Source organism: Dendrobates tinctorius, unplaced genomic scaffold (genome assembly GCF_039654945.1).
Source record: "Dendrobates tinctorius isolate UK_male_01 unplaced genomic scaffold, ASM3965494v1 ptg000097l, whole genome shotgun sequence".
In the NCBI taxonomy this organism is placed as follows: Eukaryota; Metazoa; Chordata; class Amphibia; order Anura; family Dendrobatidae; genus Dendrobates; species Dendrobates tinctorius.
Window position 1 is genome coordinate 5,444,670 of NW_027361765.1, and position 22,941 is coordinate 5,467,610.

General features: G+C 43.2%; 1 protein-coding gene across 1 annotated transcript in view; it reads left to right on the forward strand.

Annotated features, from left to right (window-relative positions):
• The window catches only part of LOC141098900 (dual oxidase 1-like), a 354,647-nt gene that overhangs the window by 57,263 nt on the left and 274,443 nt on the right, over positions 1-22,941 (forward strand). The window contains exons 3-4 of the mRNA XM_073586871.1: positions 11,799-11,882; positions 14,322-14,486. Of these exons, the coding sequence (XP_073442972.1) occupies positions 11,799-11,882; positions 14,322-14,486 (249 nt within the window). The remainder of the gene's footprint in view (positions 1-11,798; positions 11,883-14,321; positions 14,487-22,941) is intronic.

A 22,941-nucleotide genomic window follows, 5' to 3' on the forward strand; every position in this document is an offset into this window, starting at 1 on the left:
TTTCCTTGATCCACCCAATCAGTGATACCGTCATAGAAGGAAATTAAGTTAGTCTGACATGACTTATTAGTTAGAAACCCATGCTGACTCTGTTTAATCACTTCATTCTTATCCAGGTATTGACATACATGTTGTTTAATAATTTGTTCAAAGATCTTTCCTGGTATAGAAGTCAGACTCACCGGCCTATAGTTGCCTGGGTCCACCTTCTTCCCCTTTTTGAAGATAGGAACAACATTTGCTCTTCTCCAGTCTTCTGGCACTTCTCCTGTTCTCCAAGAATTTTCAAAGATTATGGAGAGGGGTTCAAAAATTTCTTCTGCTATCTCCTTCAGTACTCTGGGGTGTAATTCATCTGGACCTGGAGACTTGAATTCATTTAGGTTAGCTAAGTGTTTCCTCACTATCTCTCTGTTTATAGATATCCTGGATTCTTCTATTCCCTTAATAGGACAGTGAATAACAGTTGATGTTGCATTTCCTTTCTGAGAGAAAACAGATGCAAAATAGGAATTTAAAAGTTCAGCCTTCTCAACATCCTGTCTTACCATTTCATCATTTTCATCCTGTAAAAATCCTATAGCATCTTTGACTTTTCTTTTACTTTTGACATATCCCCAAAATCCTTTATTATTGCTTTTGACATCTCTTGCAAGCCTCAGTTCATTTTCAGCTTTAGATAATCTGATTTGTGCCCTGCAGGTTCTGCAGACAGCATTATATTCTTCTTTAGGTCATCCAATCCTCAAACTCTTCCTAGTTCCTCAACCCATCGGCAGACAGAGGAATATTGTGACCGCGAATTTGGTCACTCTGATGATTTATTTGCTTCTTACCAGCCCCTGATTGAATCTGGAGTTTCTTTGTCACTGCCTGACGAGATACTTGAAGAAGACGTAAGGTCTATTCATGGACAAAGTTTGGAATCACCTCTTACTGTAGAAAGCCACTTTCACCAAAGGCATACAGCGTCTCAGGAGGTTGCCGACGATGATGATGATGATGAGACACTCATCTCATCTGGCCAGCCTGAACAGTCACGTTATCCTGAAGACTTTGAAGAGGAAGGGGTTGATGATGAGACCACAGATCCAACATGGACTGTTGGAATGCATAGCCAACAGAGCAGCCCGGAGGAGGAAAGTGGCTATGTACCACCGCCAAAAGCACCAAGGCTTACTCCTTTCTCCAGAAGGCAAACTGTGACAACAGTTGCCCAAATTGTGTCAACTGTTGCCCAAACTGGACCAACTGTTGCCCAAACTGTATCAACAGTTGGTGTTGGACAGAGGTATCCTCCTGTGCCTCCAATACAACATAAAGGACGAAAAGCCCTTGTGTGGGAATTTTTTAAGGATAGCCCATCAGTACCAAATGTAGTGATCTGTAACATCTGCTATGCAAGGCTAAGCAGAGGCCAGGGAAAAGGAAACTTGAGCACCAGCAGTATGCATAAGCACATGTCTGTTAAGCACCCAACTCAGTGGTCGGCCCGTCAGGTTTCAAAATCAGTGGCTTCTGATCCCAACACTTCCACTCCACCTCAGATCCATCCTTCACCATCTAGTGTTCATGCAGCAGGTCATGCTCAGACGTACTCCTCCGAAGCTGCGTTACAAGACAGACATGACAGTAGTCAAGCCACTTATCAGTCTGCGCCAAACGTGCAGATGTCTGTGCCACAGCTGTATGAGAGGCAGCGGAAGTTCCAATCGACGCACCCATTTTCTCAACAAATGACGGCTCAAATTGCTAAGTTGTTAGCTGTCGAAATGTTGCCGTTTAGGCTTGTGGGAACAGAGTCTTTTCGGGAGTTGTTGGCTGTGGCAGCACCACGATACCTCGTTCCCAGCCGGTACTTTTTCTCACGTTGTGCCGTCCCCGCGTTACACCAGCACATGGTAAACAACTTAAAGCGTGCACTAACAAATGCTGTAACCGGCAAAGTCCATTTAACTACGGACACATGGACAAGTACTTGTGGACAGGGCAGATACATATCACTAACGGCTCACTGGATCAACCTGGTGGAGAGTGTCCCAAATTCTAAAAGTGGACCATGTGAGATCCTACCAACTCCACGAATAGTGGGCACAACATCATTCCGGGTGTCCGCCTCATCATATACTGTACGTCCAGTACCCAATCGGCTTCTTCAACTTCCTCTGCCACTGCTGACTTGCCCGCAATATCACGTCCAAGTTGGGAGCTTTGCAGTAGCGCTTCAGCAAGGCGACAACAGGCTCTTCTGAAGCTCATCTGTCTAGGTCACACACCTCACACTGCAACAGAGCTGTGGAAAGGTCTTAAGCAACAGACTGATGAGTGGCTGGTCCCACTGCAACTCCAAACAGGTCTTGTTGTCAGCGATAACGGTCGAAACCTTGTGGCGGCACTGAAGCTTGGGAACATTGTACACGTACCTTGCATGGCTCACGTGCTGAACCTAGTAGTTCAGAAATTCCTTAAAACATACCCCGAGTTATCTGACCTACTAGAGAAGGTGAGGAGAATTTGCGCCCATTTCCGACATTCCTCCACGGCGGTTGGAAGTCTTTCTGCCCTTCAAAACCAATTGAATTTGCCCAAACACCGGCTAATTTGCGACATGCCCACACGCTGGAACTCTACATTCCATATGATAGCAAGGTTGAATGAGCAGCAGAGGGCAATAGCGGAATATCAGCTGCAACATGCCCGTCACACCGGAAGTCAGACAAGACACCTTAGTGGTCTGGAGTGGGTCTGGATCGCTGACATTTGTGAGGTGCTGGAGAACTTTGATTACTGCACCAAACTTGTCAGCGGTGATCAGTCGATTATCAGTCTCACCATCCCCATGCTCTGTCTGCTCAAAGAATCCCTCATGAATCTGAAAACAGAAGCTTTGAGGGCCCAGCGGATGGCTATGGAGCCAGATTTGAACATCGCTGATCCTAGGCAGCCAAGCCAACATCAGCAGGCAACATTGGGTCCGGAAGAAGAATGCGATGAGGGTGATGAGGATGAAGATTTCTTGTTCCGTGGCACTGATGTGAACCCTGATGGTACTCCCAACCCCAGCTTTATGTCGGTACAGCATGGGTGGGCTGAAGAGGAGGAGGAGGAGGAGGTGGAGACAGATTTAGAGGCCATGATGCGTAGTGCCCATCATTCGGGTGAAACCGAAGAGATGAGTCTTTACAGCTTAGCACACATGGCTGACTTCATGTCTCAATGTCTGTCCCAAGATCCACGCGTCATTAACATCTATGACAGCAACCTCTACTGGTTGTCAACATTTCTGGACCCACGCTACAAAGATAAATTTCCGTCGCTGCTGTTGCAGTCACCAAGGGGCTTAACTATGGATCATTTCAAGAGTCTTGTTGTAGAGAATTTGATGACAATATCACCGTCTGACTCCGCTATACACCGAAGTAGCAGCAGTTTGCAACAGCAGCAATTGGTTGGGACACAAACGCCCACAATGTCAAGAAGAGGTGGGGGTAAGATGTCCACCAACTGGGCGATGTTCAACAGACCTTCCAATCAGCAACGCAGTGTGCATGCGGTCACCTTGAGAAGGAGACAAACATTGTCAAACATGGTGAACGAGTATGTCAGTGACAGTACCAGCTTCCTTACCGACCCATCTGTACCCTTTAATTACTGGGTTTCGAAGCTTCACACTTGGACAGAGCTGTCTTTGTATGCCTTGGAGGTGCTGGCCTGCCCAGCTGCTAGCGTGACATCAGAGCGTGTTTTCAGTGCCGCTGGGGGTATAGTCACTGAGACAAGGTCACGCCTTACTACAGAAAATGAAGACAGGCTGACTCTCATAAAGTTCAACAAGGACTGGATATCATCACAGTTCCTAAGTCCTCCAGACGACAGTACCCAAACCTAGGGTAACATAATCATGATTATTAGGATTGTGAGATTGCGCTTTTAACATTATGCCCTTTTCTAACTTGAAATATCTCTATGTCCCTCATCTCAGTCACTTTGATTAGTAATGTTCATGCAACATTTGCTGCATTATAACACAAATACACAATCAGTTTGATTAATTTTACTTTACAAGTGCATCCACTTGTGAGGATTTTTCAGAGTTGTGTATTTGCATCCAATTCCATACAGCCCCTTGGGCTAATTTTTCCAGGCACCAAGCCTATGCCTACACAGTGGGCATTTCTCTTACTGCAAGCCAGTATTTAGTATGGGCCACGCGCCCTGCTTTATTTAAAAAATTTTCCTCAAGCCCCTTGAGCCAATTTTTGGAGGCACCAAGCCTATGCCTACATAGTGGGCATTTCTCTTACTGCAAGCCAGTATATTGTATGGGCCACGCGCCCTTTATTCTTTAATACATTTTTTCGAAAGCCCCTTGGGCTAATTTTTGGAGGCACCAAGCCTATGCCTGCACAGTGGGCACTTCTCTTACTGCAAGCCATTATTTAGTATGGGCCATGCGCCCTGCTTTATTTAAAAAATTTTCCTCAAGCCCCTTGAGCCAATTTTTGGAGGCACCAAGCCTATGCCTACACAGTGGGCATTTCTCTTACCGCAAGCCAGTATTTAGTATGGGCCACGCGCCCTGCTTTATTTAAAAAATTTTCCTCAAGCCCCTTGAGCCAATTTTTGGAGGCACCAAGCCTATGCCTACACAGTGGGCATTTCTCTTACCGCAAGCCAGTATTTAGTATGGGCCATGCGCCCTGCTTTATTTAAAAAATTTTCCTCAAGCCCCTTGAGCCAATTTTTGGAGTCACCAAGCCTATGCCTACATAGTGGGCATTTCTCTTACTGCAAGCCAGTATATTGTATGGGCCTCGCGCCCTTTATTCTTTAATACATTTTTTCGAAAGCCCCTTGGGCTAATTTTTGAAGGCACCAAGCCTATGCCTGCACAGTGGGCACTTCTCTTACTGCAAGCCATTATTTAGTATGGGCCACGCGCCCTGCTTTATTTAAAAAATTTTCCTCAAGCCCCTTGAGCCAATTTTTGGAGGCACCAAGCCTATGCCTACACAGTGGGCATTTCTCTTACCGCAAGCCAGTATTTAGTATGGGCCATGCGCCCTGCTTTATTTAAAAAAATTTTCCTCAAGCCCCTTGAGCCAATTTTTGGAGGCACCAAGCCTATGCCTACACAGTGGGCATTACTGCAAGCCAGTATTTAGTATGGGCCACGCGCCCTGCTTTATTTAAAAAATTTTCCTCAAGCCCCTTGAGCCAATTTTTGGAGGCACCAAGCCTATGCCTACACAGTGGGCATTTCTCTTACCGCAAGCCAGTATTTAGTATGGGCCATGCGCCCTGCTTTATTTAAAAAATTTTCCTCAAGCCCCTTGAGCCAATTTTTGGAGGCACCAAGCCTATGCCTACACAGTGGGCATTTCTCTTACTCCAAGCCAGTATTCAGTATGGGCCACGCGCCCTGCTTTATTTAAAAAATTTTCCTCAAGCCCCTTGAGCCAATTTTTGGAGGCACCAAGCCTATGCCTACACAGTGGGCATTTCTCTTACCGCAAGCCAGTATTTAGTATGGGCCATGCGCCCTGCTTTATTTAAAAAATTTTCCTCAAGCCCCTTGAGCCAATTTTTGGAGGCACCAAGCCTATGCCTACACAGTGGGCATTTCTCTTACCGCAAGCCAGTATTTAGTATGGGCCATGCGCCCTGCTTTATTTAAAAAATTTTCCTCAAGCCCCTTGAGCCAATTTTTGGAGGCACCAAGCCTATGCCTACACAGTGGGCATTTCTCTTACTGCAAGCCAGTATTTAGTATGGGCCACGCGCCCTGCTTTATTTAAAAAATTTTCCTCAAGCCCCTTGAGCCAATTTTTGGAGGCACCAAGCCTATGCCTACATAGTGGGCATTTCTCTTACTGAAAGCCAGTATATTGTATGGGCCACGCGCCCTTTATTCTTTAATACATTTTTTCGAAAGCCCCTTGGGCTAATTTTTCCAGGCACCAAGCCTATGCCTGCATAGTGGGTATTGCATGTACTATGCTCCCAGTACAAGCAAGTATATTGTATGAGCACTAGGGACTGCGTGTCCGTGAATGTTTTATACATTATTTCAATAGCCCAGAGGGGGCATTTCCCTGGGCGAACCCACCTAATGGAATGTTCATGGATAACCAGTGTTCCCATAAATACTATATCTGCTAACCTTAGCAAACATCACACAACATGGTCCTCCTGATCATCAATGGTTTTGGGGGGGTAATACTCCATGTGGAAATGTAAACAATACACATCATCAAATTAGTTGCTCAACAGTTGCCAAACCACAACTAACTGTTTTGATTTTGGTTGGAAAAAAGGCACACACATGTCCGCCCAAATTATGTCTTTCACCATGAACTCGCATGTGCATTTCAGCAGGGTTGCCAAACACTTTACTCTGACGTACAAAATTTGACAAACCATCTGCACATTGGAGAAGTACATATTCTGGGGAAATACATACATCAGTTTGGCTATGTGGACATGTTGTGGTGTTGGACTGGCAACATGTCACCAAATGCAGCTAGGCCCTCAGCATTCTTCTTACACTGTATCTCTAAGTCATTGGCCCGAATATGCACCCGTATGGCCTGGCCAGCCTTACACTTTACTTGTTGACTCAAGCGTTGTGCCTTTGTCAAAGCGCTTCGTGTTGGGTCTCAAAAATGGCTAATGCTACGGTTACATTTGCGTTTACAATTGCAGATGCCGTTCATGTTTTTTTGAGAAAACACCGGTGTTGACCTATTGGAGAAAAAGTATAATTTGGAGAATCTACCCGGATCTGATTTTTGGAGTTCCTCGTGGTGTGGCCCCAAATAATAGATCATGATCGCCAATTCCAAATGCAAATGTAACCGCAGCCGAAATCCCACCTTCCGTGTATTACATAAACTGTCTTGCTTAAGTGCTCATGTGAAAAGTGTGTGATAGTTCAAAAAACATGTTTTGAGTGGTGTACTGAACACATGACACATACAACTGTTGTGTGGCTGGCAAAACCCTTTTTTATTTCTGTGGTTCACTTTCATGCCTGTTGGCTTTCTTTTACTTAAATTTTTTGTCTTGCTCTTTCCTTCTTTCCACATATGTATCACAATGCCACAAAAAGCCACATTTCTTAACCGTAAAAAACAAAAGAAAAATAGCAGAAAGGGGATAAGAAAAAAAAAAATAAAACAAACCAAAAAATAAAGAATGTTACAGTATCTCAAACATAGACAATTAAACGTTTAATTGTCAAAAAAACCCAAAAGTTTTGGGCAGAAAATTACATATGTCCATATGCATTTAGAGTACATGGTAACTTGGCCCACCACTCTGTTCCACATTGACATCCAGGTCACCCTCATCTACAGGAACATTGATCACGTTGAGCACCTGTTGTATCTCCTCAGCCAAGGGCCTGTGATACTCTGGCAAACCTCCAACATTGGGCACATTAAGTAATGGCTGATATGGACGCCATATGTTATGTTCCACAGGGTGTCCGTCCTGACTCTGGGAGCCCTGCATGGCTCTTGGTTGCCCTGACTGCTGGCGGGTTGAAGTAGCCATGAGGTTGTGTGGTGAACGCTGCCAATCCTCAAGCATATTTAATACCCGTGTGGGGCTGTTAAGGGGCACATTTGCTTCAAGTAGTATTTGGAAGGCTGCCCTTGCATGCCGTCTCCGCTCACGTGGAATATGTGTGAGACTACCTATGAGACTGTGTGCAAAGGCAGCCGCCCACTGTACTGCGTTGGTCTCTGCATTGGATGGCCAGCCCCCCCCTTCCCAGGGAGCAAAGAAATTCTCCTCAACCTCAGGGGCTACATATCTGGGGAAAGGTGCCAAGCTGGGGGTGAAGGAAACTGTGGGCAAGCTGGAGGAGGCCACAGAATCCAGACCAAATGACGAGGATGGAGCAGTGAGGCCAGAGGTGGACACAAGCGGCAAAGGAACATAGTGGCAGGGAGCCAGAGCAGGGACAGAGGAGCAAGTTAATGGAGCTGGGGTGGAGCTAACCAGAAAACTAGCTGGGGCAGTGCAGGAGGGAACTGGACCAGGACCACTGTTGGAGTTCTCAAGATCATGGCCAGAGCTAGAGGGGACCACAGCATCTTGAAAACCGGATGGCCCATGAACTGGTGGAGCTGCCAGAGCCATACCACTCACAGCATGTTCTTCTGCAGCCCGTGGTGGTGAAGGTGGTGGAAGCTGATCAGCCACGGGTTGGTTGTCATCCGCCTGCATACCCTCCCGTGCTTCCTCCACAGGGTGTTGCTGGGCTGGTCTGTCTCGTTGTTGCAAAGGTGCAACACCGGCCTCCTCATCTGCGCCTTGGCCTTGGGGAACCTCCACATCTTGGGGATTTTGCCGGCGAGGTCTATTTGTAAGCACAAAAAAAAATGTCAGCCCACATTTGCTGGATTGAGATAGGAAAAACACAAGGTAAAAATTACCAACATTAATGCAAACCTACACTTACATTTACCCTTGTGTGTCCAACATAAACAAATATAACTTTGCCAGCCCTGATTAAGGTAATGGGCCAAGTAACATTTTTAAATTAGGGACATCAGACATAGTGTCTAATCTTACAAATGTTAAAGTTATGGGCAAATAAAAATCTGACATATCCTACCTTCTAAGGCGCACAAATGGACGAAGGAATGACAATCTGTGATAGTGGTCATAAACCCGCAACGGTGGTGCAGCTTGTGGGCCCCGGCATAACTGCCGCTCGTACTCCTTCTTATGCTGGTCACGGCAGCTCCTCCATCTCTTGATTATCATTTCAACTGCAAGCAGATAAATAAAATACAGACATCAGATTTGATCACACATTGTCAGGTATCAAGCAATAGGCCCAAACATACAATAGACATGCACTTCTTGCCCTCTTTGTACCCATGGTTAAGTATACCGTACACGTACAAAGAAGGGAGAGAAGAAGGAGAAACATGGAAGGACCATTTAGAGAGAGGGGTCTGGCAAGAGAAGGAACCTGTCTGCAGTTTAGGAGAGTCCCTGAGGGAAAGGAGAGTGTCCCCGTTGAAGTGTAAAGAGGTGTAATTGAGAAGTGTAAAGAATTGAACCTCTGTAACAGGAAGGTGAAAAGAATTGTAACATCTGTGATTGTAAAAGACCCAGAAAGTCAGAGCTGAGTTACATCCGGTAAACACTGACCAGTGTGTGAGTCGCTTTTAATAAAGTAGCTGCAGCAGGATCCAGTGTGAAGACAAGTGTTGCAAGACCAATTAAGTGCAAGCATAGACCTGCATCAGCCTCCCCATCACCAACATCAAGATCCATCTACTACCACCTGCCTGGGGATCCCAGCCCTACACAGAAAGGGCTTCTCCACCTCAGCTGCCCCTCACCATCATCCCCAGCCAGTCATAGGCAACGGTGGCAGTAAATAGCCACATTTATTCTGGGTGGCGTCCCAACAATAACTCCTAAAAACGTTTAATTAAAACATCCCCTGTAGTTATCCCCTTTGCACTGTGCATCCCCTGAGACTACAGCACGGGTCACATCACATCCCCCAGTGAAGCAGACCCCGGCCCGGTGCTGGGTACCACGGTTTCAGTGCGTCACAGACGCCAATGGTGACACAAGAAATCTCACTCTCTCCTAATCCAAAAAAGGGTACAGTCAAAGAAAATAGAAGAAATGACATCACATAACTCTTACCCATTTTTGCCTGCCCATCTTCTCCAGCGTGATCAAATGACGGGAACATACTTCTGGCGATGGACCTCCAAGCCATATTTCGCTGTCTTTCATCACCATAGCCAGGGTGGGTGGGCTGCCACAGCTGGGGCCACTCTTCAACCAGGCCGATCAGCCTCTCTGTATCACGTCTGCTACACATCTTTGGTGGGCCTGTGTGTGCAGATCTGATCGCCCTGTGTGTGCAGATCAGATCGCCCTGTGTGTGCAGATCAGATCTGCCTGTGTGTGCAGAATATCAGATCAGCCTGTGCAGTAAATCGGTTAGCACAGGCAACTTCCTGTTTAGCTTCTAGTGTGATGTAGAAACGATTTTCTGTGCTTTAGGGATGAATTCTAAATCGCTAAGCTAGGGGCCACTTGCGAGAGTAAAGAGTAAAAAAATGGCAGCACAGGAATCGCTGCAATACTCGCATCCCCATTCATTAACATTGGACTCGCTAGACTCGCAACGAATAGCGATTTTCCGAGTCGGACTCGTTAGAGTCTAGCGATTCCGAGTATTTCAGGATTCGCCCAACCCTAGTGCCTTCTTGAGCAGGGGGACCTTGCAAGCACTGCAGGGTTTTAAATCTTTACGGAGTGTTACAAAAGGCTTTCTTGGTGACTGTGATCCCAGCTGCCTTGAGATCATTAACACGTTTGCCCCGTGTAGTTTTAGGACGATCTTTCACCTTCCTCATGATCAAGGATACTCCATGAGGTGATATTTTGCATGGTGCCCCCGATCGATGTCGATTGACAGTCACTTTGTATTTCTTCCATTTTCTTACTATTTCACCAACAGTTGTCTCCTTCTCATCCAACGTCTTACTTATGGTTTTGTAGCCCATTCCAGCTTTGTGCATGTCTATGATCTTGTCCCTGACAAACTTTTAAAGCTCTTTGGCCTTGCCCATGTTGTAGAGGTAAGTCTGACTAATTAATTGAGTCTGTGGACAGGAGTCTTTTATAAAGGTGACTATGTAAGACAGCTGTCTTTAATGCAAGTAACGAGTTGATTAGGAGCTTCTAACTGGTCTGTAGGAGCTAGAACTCTTAATGGTTGGTAGGGGATGAAATACTTATTTTTCACTGCAAAATGCAAATAAATTTATATAATTTATACAATGTGATTTTCGACATTCTATTTCTCAATGTTAAAATTAACCTACCTTTAAAAGTATAGACTCTTCATGTCTTACAAAATCAACAAGGGATCAAATACTTATTTCCCATAATGTATACAGATGTGTCCTTCCTAACCTTTCCTCATGGCTCAACAGATCTCAAGAAGTATGGTGCATGATGACCAATGTCATTTAGAAATACACTATCACAAAATGTCTCTGCTATATGAGTTTGTGGGGCCAATTGATCAAGGCTGATGTAGCACACATTCGCGCTATGGCAATCTTCCTGAAATAGAAGAAGCCAAATTAATTAAGAGATGCATGCCACTTCATGAATATGGAGCCTCTAGAAAATGGCGTGCGCCACTTTGCACTGCACCAGAAATGTTACTGCAGTCAGGGACTGGAGTAGCACTTTTGGCATGCAAAACACCATCAGTTTTGATGGACTTGATGAGGGAGGAGCTGATCCAAAGTGGCATGAAAAAAGTAAGTCACAAAAATTTTGCACAATTTTGCATTCTGCAAAAATTAATCACTTTTTCAAAGCTTTTACGACAATTTGGTAGCGCAAAAGCATTGATGAATTGTTCCCTGAATGTTTACACCTAGTATTAGTGATGTGATTTTAAGCCTGTTGAGGGTTTTCTAGCATATCACTATACTATATTGAATTTTTGTGAAAATTGGGAATGTTTAATCATATCAATAATGGTAAGGGTGGACATATCCATACAAATTAGTATCCCACCATAAATGTAAGCCTCTAATATACACACATACGGAAAGTACACTGCAGTGCTGCTTAGATAAATAATTCTAATTTAAAAACATTTATTATTGTCATATTTTACATAAGTAGTTAAATATGAAATGGTTAGTTAGAATTGTTGATGATTTTGTCAGTATGGTAATTATTTCGGTTGCACACAGTAACAATGGCTTTTTCTTCTAATTTCTTCATAGGCGCGCAACATAATATTAACTGGGAAATTCAACGCTATGATGGTTGGTATAACCATCTGGTTCATCATAGCAGAGGATCTGCAGGTTAGCTCATTAACGTCCTCTTACATTGCTTCTGAAGCTTTGAGTGACACTTTTGATTACAGATTACATCAAATACAAGAGATAATTAAAAAGAGGGAATACCACTCCATACATGTTAAAAATAATTTTATTTATTGCTATACAAATACAATACAGGTAATAACTGAATAGAATAGATACATGCGCAGATAAAAATGGAAAGTGCACACACGGATATGGGCAAAGTAACCACCACATTTGATATAATGGTTAACGTGGCCCAGGTATAATAAGCATACAAGTCAAGTAACAAGCAAAGCAATTTATGTCTCTAGGTCTAAAAGTCCTATCATATATGCACCACAGACTTGAGTTTTCACATAAAGGAAAGCCGCGGTTACTCTATTTAAAGGGGTTCTCCAGTTTAGAATAAAAATTCTGTAGACACTCTGTTTGACAGTAGACATATGAATCCTCCCAGAACATGCACTCACTGTGCGCTGTGAGGATTCACCAGTTTCTGAGCCAGGTACGGCGGGTATGTATGCGCTATGCACACTCCCGGTCAGAGCCCGTCTAGTGGGCGTGGCCTCATTTCATACACTGGATGGCAGCGTCACTAGATAGGGCACGGCCTCGCTCAATAGAAGTATGTGGAGAAAGGCCACACCCACTAGACAGCTTCTGCTCGGGAGCATGTCTAAGGCTGGTTTCACATTAGTGCTTTTTAAGCGCACGCACGGCCGGGGGTAGCTCTGCCCCCAAACCGGCTCTCTGCCCGGCATGCCCGCCCCTTGCTTGTAGCGCCGCCTCCTAGCGGACAGCGGTGCCTGCGATCGGCGCACCCTATCTTTAGCATAGGGTGCGCAGATCGTGCGCAGGCCGTGCGCTAGTTGCGCTTTGACCTGCGCTGCGCACTTTTGACGGTGCGCCGTGTGCGCCAAAATCCGAAAAGTTCGATTTTGGCACGCACGGCGCACCGTCAAAAGTGCGCAGCGCAGGTCAAAGCGCAACTAGCGCACGGCCTGCGCACGATCTGCGCACCCTATGCTAAAGATAGGGTGCGCCGATCGCAGGTGCCGCTGTCCGCTAGGAGGCGGCGCTACAAGCAAGGGGCGGGCACGCCGGGCAGAGAGCCGGCTTGGGGGCGGAGCTACCCCCGGCCGTGCGTGCGCTTAAAAAGCGCTAATGTGAAACCACCCTAACGCATACATACCCTCCGGTCTCGGCTCAGAAACCAGAAGTAGAAATGGTTTTTAGCCATTATTACCAGAACTTACCAGAACTTATCAGTTAAGACCGGACAACCTTTTTGAGACAAAACCATACTACTGAGACCCTCTTTTGAGAGGCTTTCACTTTGTAGGCCAATCTATTTCACTGATATAGAAATGCTTGCTTCATTATAAGGAGAATGCATATGTTCACACTTTTATAAGCATTGGGAATATATTGTGACGTTCCTGTATATAATATGGTGATTATGATGCAGATTAGGTAGACATGTGTGCTATATCTGGATTGGTGTACTACGCTTTCACTCCTGACCATGCAAGTAGTTACACAAGGTGTGCTTCCTACATCAGGCTGTATTAGATTAGCTTATGTGGACAGTTGCCCATATCCAAGATGGCAACCGTTAGTTTAGAGAAATGTGCATTATCAGAGTGATTCCACTGACTACAGCCCCATCCTCCTCTGCATGGGGGGAATTTAGTTAATTTATGTATGACTTTTTTAAAAGGAATAAGGGATATCCGGATATGGCAATCTCAATCTTATTGGTACACTATCTATGTATCTGAGGGACAGAAAGATGGATTATATCACACTCCCCTGAGGAAGCAACAGTGAAACATATGTTGGGGAGGGTAATCACCATTCTGTAGTCTTATATCTTTTGTTATGCAATTTCTCCAGTAGAGCTATGTTTATTCTTGTCATTTTGTTTTACTACTACTATCTTTTTTACATGCTGGGAGTTATTTAAATTATTTCTGTAGTGTATATGTGAAAGGTCTTTAGACCCATAGACATACATTGCATTCCTTATTGTTTCACTTGTATGTTTATTATACCTGAACCACATTAACCATTACATCATATCTGATGGTAACTTTGCACATGTCTATTCTATAATTGTCTTTATTGTATTTGTATATGAATATAGTAAATTAGTTTTTACAATTCATGGGGTGGTGTGTTATCTTTTTGAATAGGAATTCCAGTTCATTTTTGCAGAGCCACATCCAATGATTAATAACTAGGACCTATTGCAGACATGGAACTTGTAAATCAGTCATAGTGATTGATATTAAAAAATGCTCACAATAAAAGAGGAACAGAAGGAAAACTCAGATCTTTAAGACTGCAAAGCTGAAGAGCACAACACTGCCTATTATATTAACATGTCTTTGGAAATGTATTCATTCACTGCAAATAAATTGTACTCATTGCTAGGTTCTAGGCTCCTGCGGCTCATGCCACCAGCATATTCTGATGGAGTATATCAAGCAATGATGGAACCACATCTTCCCAACCCAAGAAAAATCAGTAATATTGCTACAAAAGGACGTTCAGGTCAAACATCTCAGAGGAACAGAACAGTCCTAGGAGTCTTTTTTGGTAAGAAAAATGGAATTTTGCTCCCTACAGGTAATATTTGGTTAATATTTCAAGCTTAAGCTAATCTTGACTGTACAGTGGCTGTAGAGGCCATACAACTATGTGGAGCCTTCATACTATGTGGATGGTGACTGTGAGGGCCATCATACTGTGTGTTGAGGGCTGTGAGGGCCATAACATTAGTGTGTGAGGATCTGTGGGTGCAATCATTATGTGTGTGTGTAGGTCTGGTGAGGCCATAACACTTTGTGTGGGACTATGATGACAATCTTAATGTATGCGTGGGGCTTTGGGAACCATGATACTGTGTATCAGAGGTTTTGGAGGTCAGTGTACTGTCTGTGGGAGCCATCATAGTGTCTGATGTGAGTTTTGGGGGCCATCATACTGTGCGGAGGACTTTCAGGGTCATCATACTGTGCGTAGGAGGCTGTTGGTGCATAATATTGTATGTAAAATCAAAGAGTATGTAATATTGTGTGTGAAGGGCTGTGGGGGCCATCATACTATGTAGAATGGCTGAGGGGGCCATCAGAATTTGCTTGGGCCATGATACTGTGTGTGGGTGGCTATGGGGCAGCCATACTGTGTGTGTGGGGGGCTGTAAGAGCCATCATACTGTGTGTGGGGTCTGTGGGGACAATCATAATGTGTGTGTGCGGCTGTTGGGGCCATCATACTATATAAGGGGAGCTGTTAAGGCCATCATAGTGTTTGTGGAACCAATCATGTTGGGTTTGCTGTTGGAGCCATCATGCTGTGTGTGGGAGCTGTTGTACAAAATTAAAAAAAATTCTCTGATGTTGAGAATGAAAAGATATTTTACAAGCATTTTGCAATATTAATCAATGATGTACTTGAAACAACCTCTGTAAAAACCTGACTTAGTATTGGATCTCTTTTAGAGAGTTCTTCAAGAAGCAACTTTCTATTCAGTTGAGTTAGGTGCCAGAATTATCATATAGTAGGGGCTTTGAGCATCTTCCCTAAAGTATATACAGTATGTCTCAGCTTAATTCTCTTGCACTTGTGATATAAACTCAAGTATTACATAGTTGTATGACATATTTACTGACATGCATACAATCATTATCACTAGTGCTGTTACTATGTACGTACGTCAATGTTTTTCTTCAACTATTGTGTACGTAGTCATAGATTTATAGGCTTTTCACTTTCACAATGTATCAGAGAGGGCTTCAATGTATTTGCAATGATTAACATAATATGTAGAAAGCTTGGGCTGTGCTAGAGCTGGACTATGACGTGATAATATATTTCAGACAGACAACAGACAGATCCAGTGCAATATCATATTAATACTTTTTATAGCTCTACAATTTTACTTAAAGAATAACTGTCAATAAAATTTTTATATCCTCAATCAATAGTAGTCATGAAGAAAAGAAGCTTTGCAATATATCTTATCAGAGAAATCTGCTTTTTTTCTCCACCAGGACTGATCATTCATTTTCAAAATTCTCAATTTTGGAGTAAAATCTGTATTCATTGAAGTTACATTACTGAGATAGGGGATTACAGTTGCTGTTGATAAGATTCTATGGAGATTGGGATGGAGGGGGAGGAACTCTGCCTCTTATTTTGCCCTCATCCTCCCCATCTACATAGAATTTAATGAGCACCAACTGTACTATTGATATATATGAAATGAATATATATAAGTAACTGTTAGTAAAATCATGGGAAAATGCTGGTTTTTGTTGTAGTTATTTTTTTTCAGACAACCGGGATCACCAGTGAGGCCAAATTATGGCACTTGGTCCTTAGTCAAGAGTATTCAGAGAAGAGAATGCCTACTGGTTGTGAGCATAAGCAATTTCCATGTTCAGAGAAATATCAGACTATATGCAACATTCTTACTGGACGTTCCACCAGCTGCCCCCTACTCAGAAGTATGTCATGATAACTTTTAGCTATCATGCCTTTCCCTATAATAGCCATAACACTCAGTTTCTCAGAACATCACATGTGAGATAAGAAAATGTTCGGTCAAATATGAAACCTTGAGAAATCATAAGCAAAATATGAGAATAGTTCATGTTAAAAAAAATATAGAACTGAGAATAATATTAACCCTTCTACATCACAATCATGTGTATTTATGATGATGAGGGTCAAGGAGAAGGACAAAAAAATTAAAGGTATTTGCATAGAGTGTGGGTGACGTGCTGTAAGTGGCGGACACAGGAGGAATGCATAAAATGCTAAAAAAATGCAAAGTTTTCATTTTTGAATACTGATCCTTGTAAATGAGATATTAAATACCAGTGGCTTCTTTGCAACTTATTGTGCTGCATTCTCAAGAATTTTTCATTATAAAAGTCCCTGAGAAACACCTCTTGCATAACTAAGGTGGTTCATCAATAAAGCGCCTAATTATGTCTGTTCTTCTCCGTTCCCTTCCTATTGTGTGATCTGACAGGTTAAATTGATTCAGGGCGTGTATGAGTTGTCATAAAAAAATAATGATGTCATCCATCCTGGTAACATCTTATGATCTTCTCCTAACATGTGGAGGCAAAGCATGAATGTCAAGCTTTATAGTCATTCCAGAGCACTTAGTCTGGGTAAAAACATATTGGATGTAATGTATTGCAGAACTGTTTTGAAGCCTATATTTAATTATTGTAGGCTGCAGTGAAATCAAGTTAAGTGGACCAAGTTATTCTTTCCTCTTCTTTGTTACGGTCTATTTCTCATTTGGATTGTAAGAGGATAGCCAAGCTTACAATTCTGTTTACAACTGCATATAATGTAATGCAAGTGATGTATGCAGGTACTCAGAATTGTATTTAGCAGTTCATGTGATCGATCCAAACTTGGATCATATTGTGTTTAGAGTATCAAGCACCACCCATCGCTTATGATAATAAAACTTTGCTTCTGGTTAATTACAGTTGCTCATTTTGCTTTCTACCCAGCTAATTCTTCTCCATTCTCTGCTCCATAAATAGGAAGTCTCTTGTCGCAGCAGAAATCATTCCCTTCTTCAACTCCTGACCCAGCCGCTCTGCTCCTCCTTTCTCCTGCCAGGGACTTTTGTAGTGACCTATGAGTCAAACAGGCAAAATTTACCTCCCGTTTCTACATAGAGCTTAGAAGGATTACTCTAGTCAGTGTTTAATCATGTGATGTCATAGATCTAATGGAAAACAGAATAAATAACAGGGTAGAAAGGTAAAATGAGCACTTGTAAGTACACAGTGCAGTGTAATATGGTGACTGCAATATATTAAGAGGATAAAAATTTTGATGGGAGGAGGGCTTTTTAAGTATACCACAAATGTCTGACAGATGTAAGTCCCACCTCTGGTATGCGCATCTGTCTCAAGAATATGGCGCCTTTACATAGCCACTGTAAGTAGAGATGTGGCCATACATGCACAGCTATCTCCAATCACTTCCATTTTTTGGAACGCCAAAGTTGAAGAGAACCTGTTAACATGTCAGATATTGGACTCATAATAATAATAATTTTTTTCTATAGAGGTGACTTCTACAGTGCATTGCACCTACGATTTCACTGATTGAGCGCCTTCGCTGGCTGCCGCAGTGTTTTCTTTGACTGGTCTCCCTGAGGTCAGTGATTGTTTCGTGATGTTAGTATACTAGGCATTGCTCCCACCTAGCCAGAATCCTACTCCACACTGATGAGGGGCAACACCCCGAAACAGCTGTCTGTGGATGGATACCTGGCCTTGGTATTTCCCTTGTCATATCTGTAAACTCATAAAGAGCTGGATATTGACTTAAAGGGCCACTTAATATGGTGGCAATGGTGGTTTCTGAAAGGAACCACCACTTGGCTGGGTCCTTCCCTGGAGGAAGATCTGGCTAGTCCCGTGTTTGAGACTCTTAAATGAGGCTCCACGGACTTTATTTGCATATTCATATATCCCAGGGAGCATTGCACCTAGGATTTCACTGATTGAGCGCCTTTGCCGGCTGCCGCAGTGTTTTCTTTGACTGGTCTCCCTGAGGCCAGTGATTGTTTTGTGATGTTGGTCTACTAGGCATTGCTTCAACCTAGCCAGAATCCTACTCCACACTGATGAGGGGCAACACCCCAAAACAGTTGTCTGTGGATGGATACATGGCCTTGGTATTTCCCTTGTCATATTTGTAAACTCATAAAGAGCTGGATATTGACTTAACGGGCCACTTAATATGGTGGTAATGGTGGTTTCCGAAAGGAGCCACCCCTTGGCTGGGTCCTTCCCTGGAGGAAGATCTGGCTAGTCCCGTGTTTGAGACTCTTAAATGAGGCTCCACGGACTTTAATTGCATATTGGGATTAGGGATTAAACATATTAACCTGGGTAGTGCATTCCAAAGAAATGGCGCAGCACGTGAAAAGTCTTGGAGACGGGAGTGGGAGGTTCTGATTAATGAGGATGTTAACCTCAGGTCATTAGCAGAACAGAGGGCACGGGTAGGGTGGTAGGCTGAGACTCATAACTAGAAGAGATGTGTGTGAAAGCCCTTTAATGCCTAATACTTTCACACCTTGCTTGTAGTTAAAGATGGGTGGACATCTGTATATTCGGGTCCAGTGGGTTCATCCCAACATTTGCAAAAAGTTTAGGTTCGGGTACCAGAACAGTACCCAAACACCCTACACTTGAAGGGGGGTCCGAACATCCAGTGTTTGCTGCCCTGTGATGTGCATGACAGCACGGCAAACACCGCTTCTGATCGGTGGGGAAATCATCCCCGCCGGTCAGAGAGCCGTTGTTCCGATGCTGTCAAAAGACAACGAGAATCTGCAGCTGTGATCGGAGGTATAAACTTTACCTTCAGTCACTAGTGTAAGCTGATGGGACTACTGATCCCATGGTCTGACACCTGCTACTGCTAATTACAGTGAGAGCAGGAGCGGCGGATGGGAGTTTTCATCTGCCGCTCCTGCGCTGTAAATACATTATTTAAAAAAAAAACGGTGTGGATTCCCCTGTATTTTTGCTAACCAGCCAGACAAAACTCACAGCTGGGGGCTACAACTCTCAGCTGTCAGCTTCAACAAGGCTAGTTAGCAAGAATACAGGGGTCCCCATGCTGTTTTTTTAATTATTTAAATAATTTAAAAAAACAGCATGGGTTCCTCACATTTTTGACAACCAACCTTGCTAAAGCAGACAACTGGGGAAAGATGGAGATACAGCTGGAGAGATGGGAGTGTGGATGAGGGATGTGTGGATGAGGGAGGGAGTGATGGATGAGGGATGGATGGAGGGAGGAATGGATGGATGGTTGGAAATATGGAGGGATGGATAAGTGGATGAGGGATGGATGGATGGATGGATGGATGAGATACAGCTGCATGGATGAGGGATGAATATGTGGATGGGGGATGGATGAATTGAGATACAGTGTCTTGCGAACGTATTCGGCCCCCTGGAACTTTTCAACCTTTTCCCACATATCATGCTTCAAACATAAAGATACCAAATGTAAATTTTTGGTGAAGAATCAACAAGTGGGACACAATTGTGAAGTTGAACGAAATTTATTGGTTATTTTAAATTTTTGTGGAAATTCAAAAACTGAAAATTGGGGCGTGCAAAATTATAGGGCCCCTTTACTTTCAGTGCAGCAAACTCACTCCAGAAGTTCATTGTGGATCTCTGAATAATCCAATGTTGTTCTAAATGACTAAGGATGATAAATATAATCCACCTGTGTGTAATCAAGTCTCCGTATAAATGCACCTGCTCTGTGATAGAGTTCTGTTTGATGCACAGAGAGCATAATGAACACCAAGGAACACAACAGGCAGGTCCGTGATACTGTTGTGGAGAAGTTTAAAGCTGGAATTGGGTACAAAATGATTTCAAAAACATTAAACATCCCAAGGAGCAATGTGCAAGCGATCATATTGAAATTGAAGGAGTATCATACCACTGCAAATCTACCAAGACCCTGTCGTACCTCTAAACTTTAATCTCAAACAATGAGAAGATTGATCAGAGATGCAGCCAAGAGGCCCATGATCACTTTGGATGAACTGCAGAGATCTACAGCTGAGGTGGGACAGTCTGTCCATAGGACAACAATCAGTCGTACACTGCTCAAATCTGGCCTTTATGGAAGAGTGGCAAGAAGAAAGCCATTTCTGAAAGATATCCATAAAAAGTGTTGTTTAAAGTTTGCAACAAGCCACCTGGGAGACACACCAAACATGTGGAAGAAGGTGCTCTGGTCAGATGAAACCAAAATCGAATTTTTTTGGCAACAATACCAAACGATATGTGTGGCGTAAAGGCAACACAGCTCATCACCCTGAACACACCATCCCCACTGTCAAACATGGTGGTGGCAGCATCATGGATTGGGGCTGCTTTACTTCAGCAGGGATAGGGAAGATGGCGCAAAAGGTGGTGCAACCAAGTATTAAGTTAAAGGGGCCGAATAATATTGCATGCCCCACTTTTCAGTTTTAGAATTTCCACAAAAAATTAAAATAGCCAATAAATTTCGTTCAACTTCACAATTGTGTCCCACTTGTTGATTCTTCACCAAAAATTAACATTTTGTATCTTTATGTTTGAAGCATGATATGTGGAAAAAGGTTGAAAAGTTCCAGAGGGCCGAATACTTTCGCAAGGCACTGTATAGCTGGACAAATGGATGGATGTGGATGAGGGATAGATGGATGAGAGATGGATAGAGGGAGGGATGGGTGAATGGAAATATAGCTGGATGAATGGAGGTATGGATGAATGGATGAGGGATAGTAACATAGTAACATAGTTGATAAGGTTGAAGGAGGACTTTAAGTCCATCTAGTTCAACCCATATCCTATCCTAAACTGTCCTAACATGTTAATCCAGAGGAAGTAAAAAAAAAACCCATGTGGCAATCAGTAGGCTTCACATTGGGGAAAAAAATTCCTTCCCGACTCCACATACGGCAATCAGACTAGCTCCCTGGATCAACGCAATATCAAGGAAACTAGTGTATATAACCTGTAATATTATACTTTTCAAGAAGAGCATCCAGTCCCTTCTTAAATTTTAGTAGGGAATCTCTCATTACAACATCATGTGGCAGAGAGTTCCATAGTCTCACTGCTCTTACAGTAAAGAATCCACATCTGTGATTATGCTTAAACCTTCTTTCCTCCAGACGTAGAGGATGCCCTCTTGTCCCCGTCACAGGTCTAAGAGGTAAAAGATCATTAGAAAGGTCTTTGTACTGTCCCCTCATATATTTATACATTGTAATAAGATCACCCCAAAGTCTTTGTTTTTCCAAACTAAATAACCCCAAGTGTAAATACCTGTCTTGGTATTGTAGACATCCCAGTTCTCTAATAACCTTGGTCGCTCCACTCTGCACCCGCTCCAGTTCAGCTATGTCTTTCTTATACACCGGAGACCAGAACTGTACACAGTATTCTAAGTGTGGTCGCACTATTGACTTGTATAGAGGTAAAATTATGCTCTCCTCGTGAGCATTTATGCCTCTTTAAATGCATCCCATTATTTTATTTGCCTTTGCAGCAGCTGCCTGACACTCTCCACTAAAGTGAATTTGTCATCCACCCATACACCCAGGTCTTTTTCAGTGACAGTTTTGCCCAGTGTTTTACAATTAAGCACATAATTATACATCTTATATGCTCTACCCAAGTGCATGACCTTCTACTTATCCCCATTAAAGCTCATTTGCCATTTATCAGCCCAAGATTCTAGTTTACATAAATCCTCCTGTAATATAAAATTGTCCTCCTCTGTATTGATTACCCTGCAGAGTTTAGTGTCATTTGCAAATATTGAAATTCTATTCTTTATGCCCCCTACAAGGTCATTAATAAATATGTTAAAAAGAAGCGAGCCCAATACTGACCCCTGTGGTACCCCACTGCTAACTGTGAAACCAGTCTGAATGTGTTCCATTAATAACCACCCTTTGTTTCCTATCCCTGAGCCAGCTCTTAAGCCACTTACACATATTTTCCCTCTATCTCCATTGTTCTCATTTTATGTATCAACCTTTTGTGTGGCACTGTATCAAAAGCTTTTGAAAAGTCCATGTACACCACGTCCACTGCATTCCCTTAGTCCTGTCCGGAACTTACCTCTTCATAAAAGCTTATCAGATTAGTCTGACAGGAACGGTCCCTCATAAACCCATGTTGATATTGGGTCATGAGGTTATTCTTCTCCAGATACTCCAGTATAGTATCTCTTAGAAAACCCTCCAGGATTTTACCCACAGTTGAGGTTAAACTTGCTGGCCTATAATTTCCAAGTTCAGTTTTTGTCCCCTTTTTGAATATTGACAGCACATTTGCTATACGCCAGTCCTTTGGTACAGACCCTGTTATTATGGAATCTTTAAAGATTAAAAATAATGGTCTATCTATGACTGTACTTAATTCCTGCAGTACTCGGGGGTGTATCACATCCGGGCCCGGGGATTTGTCAATTT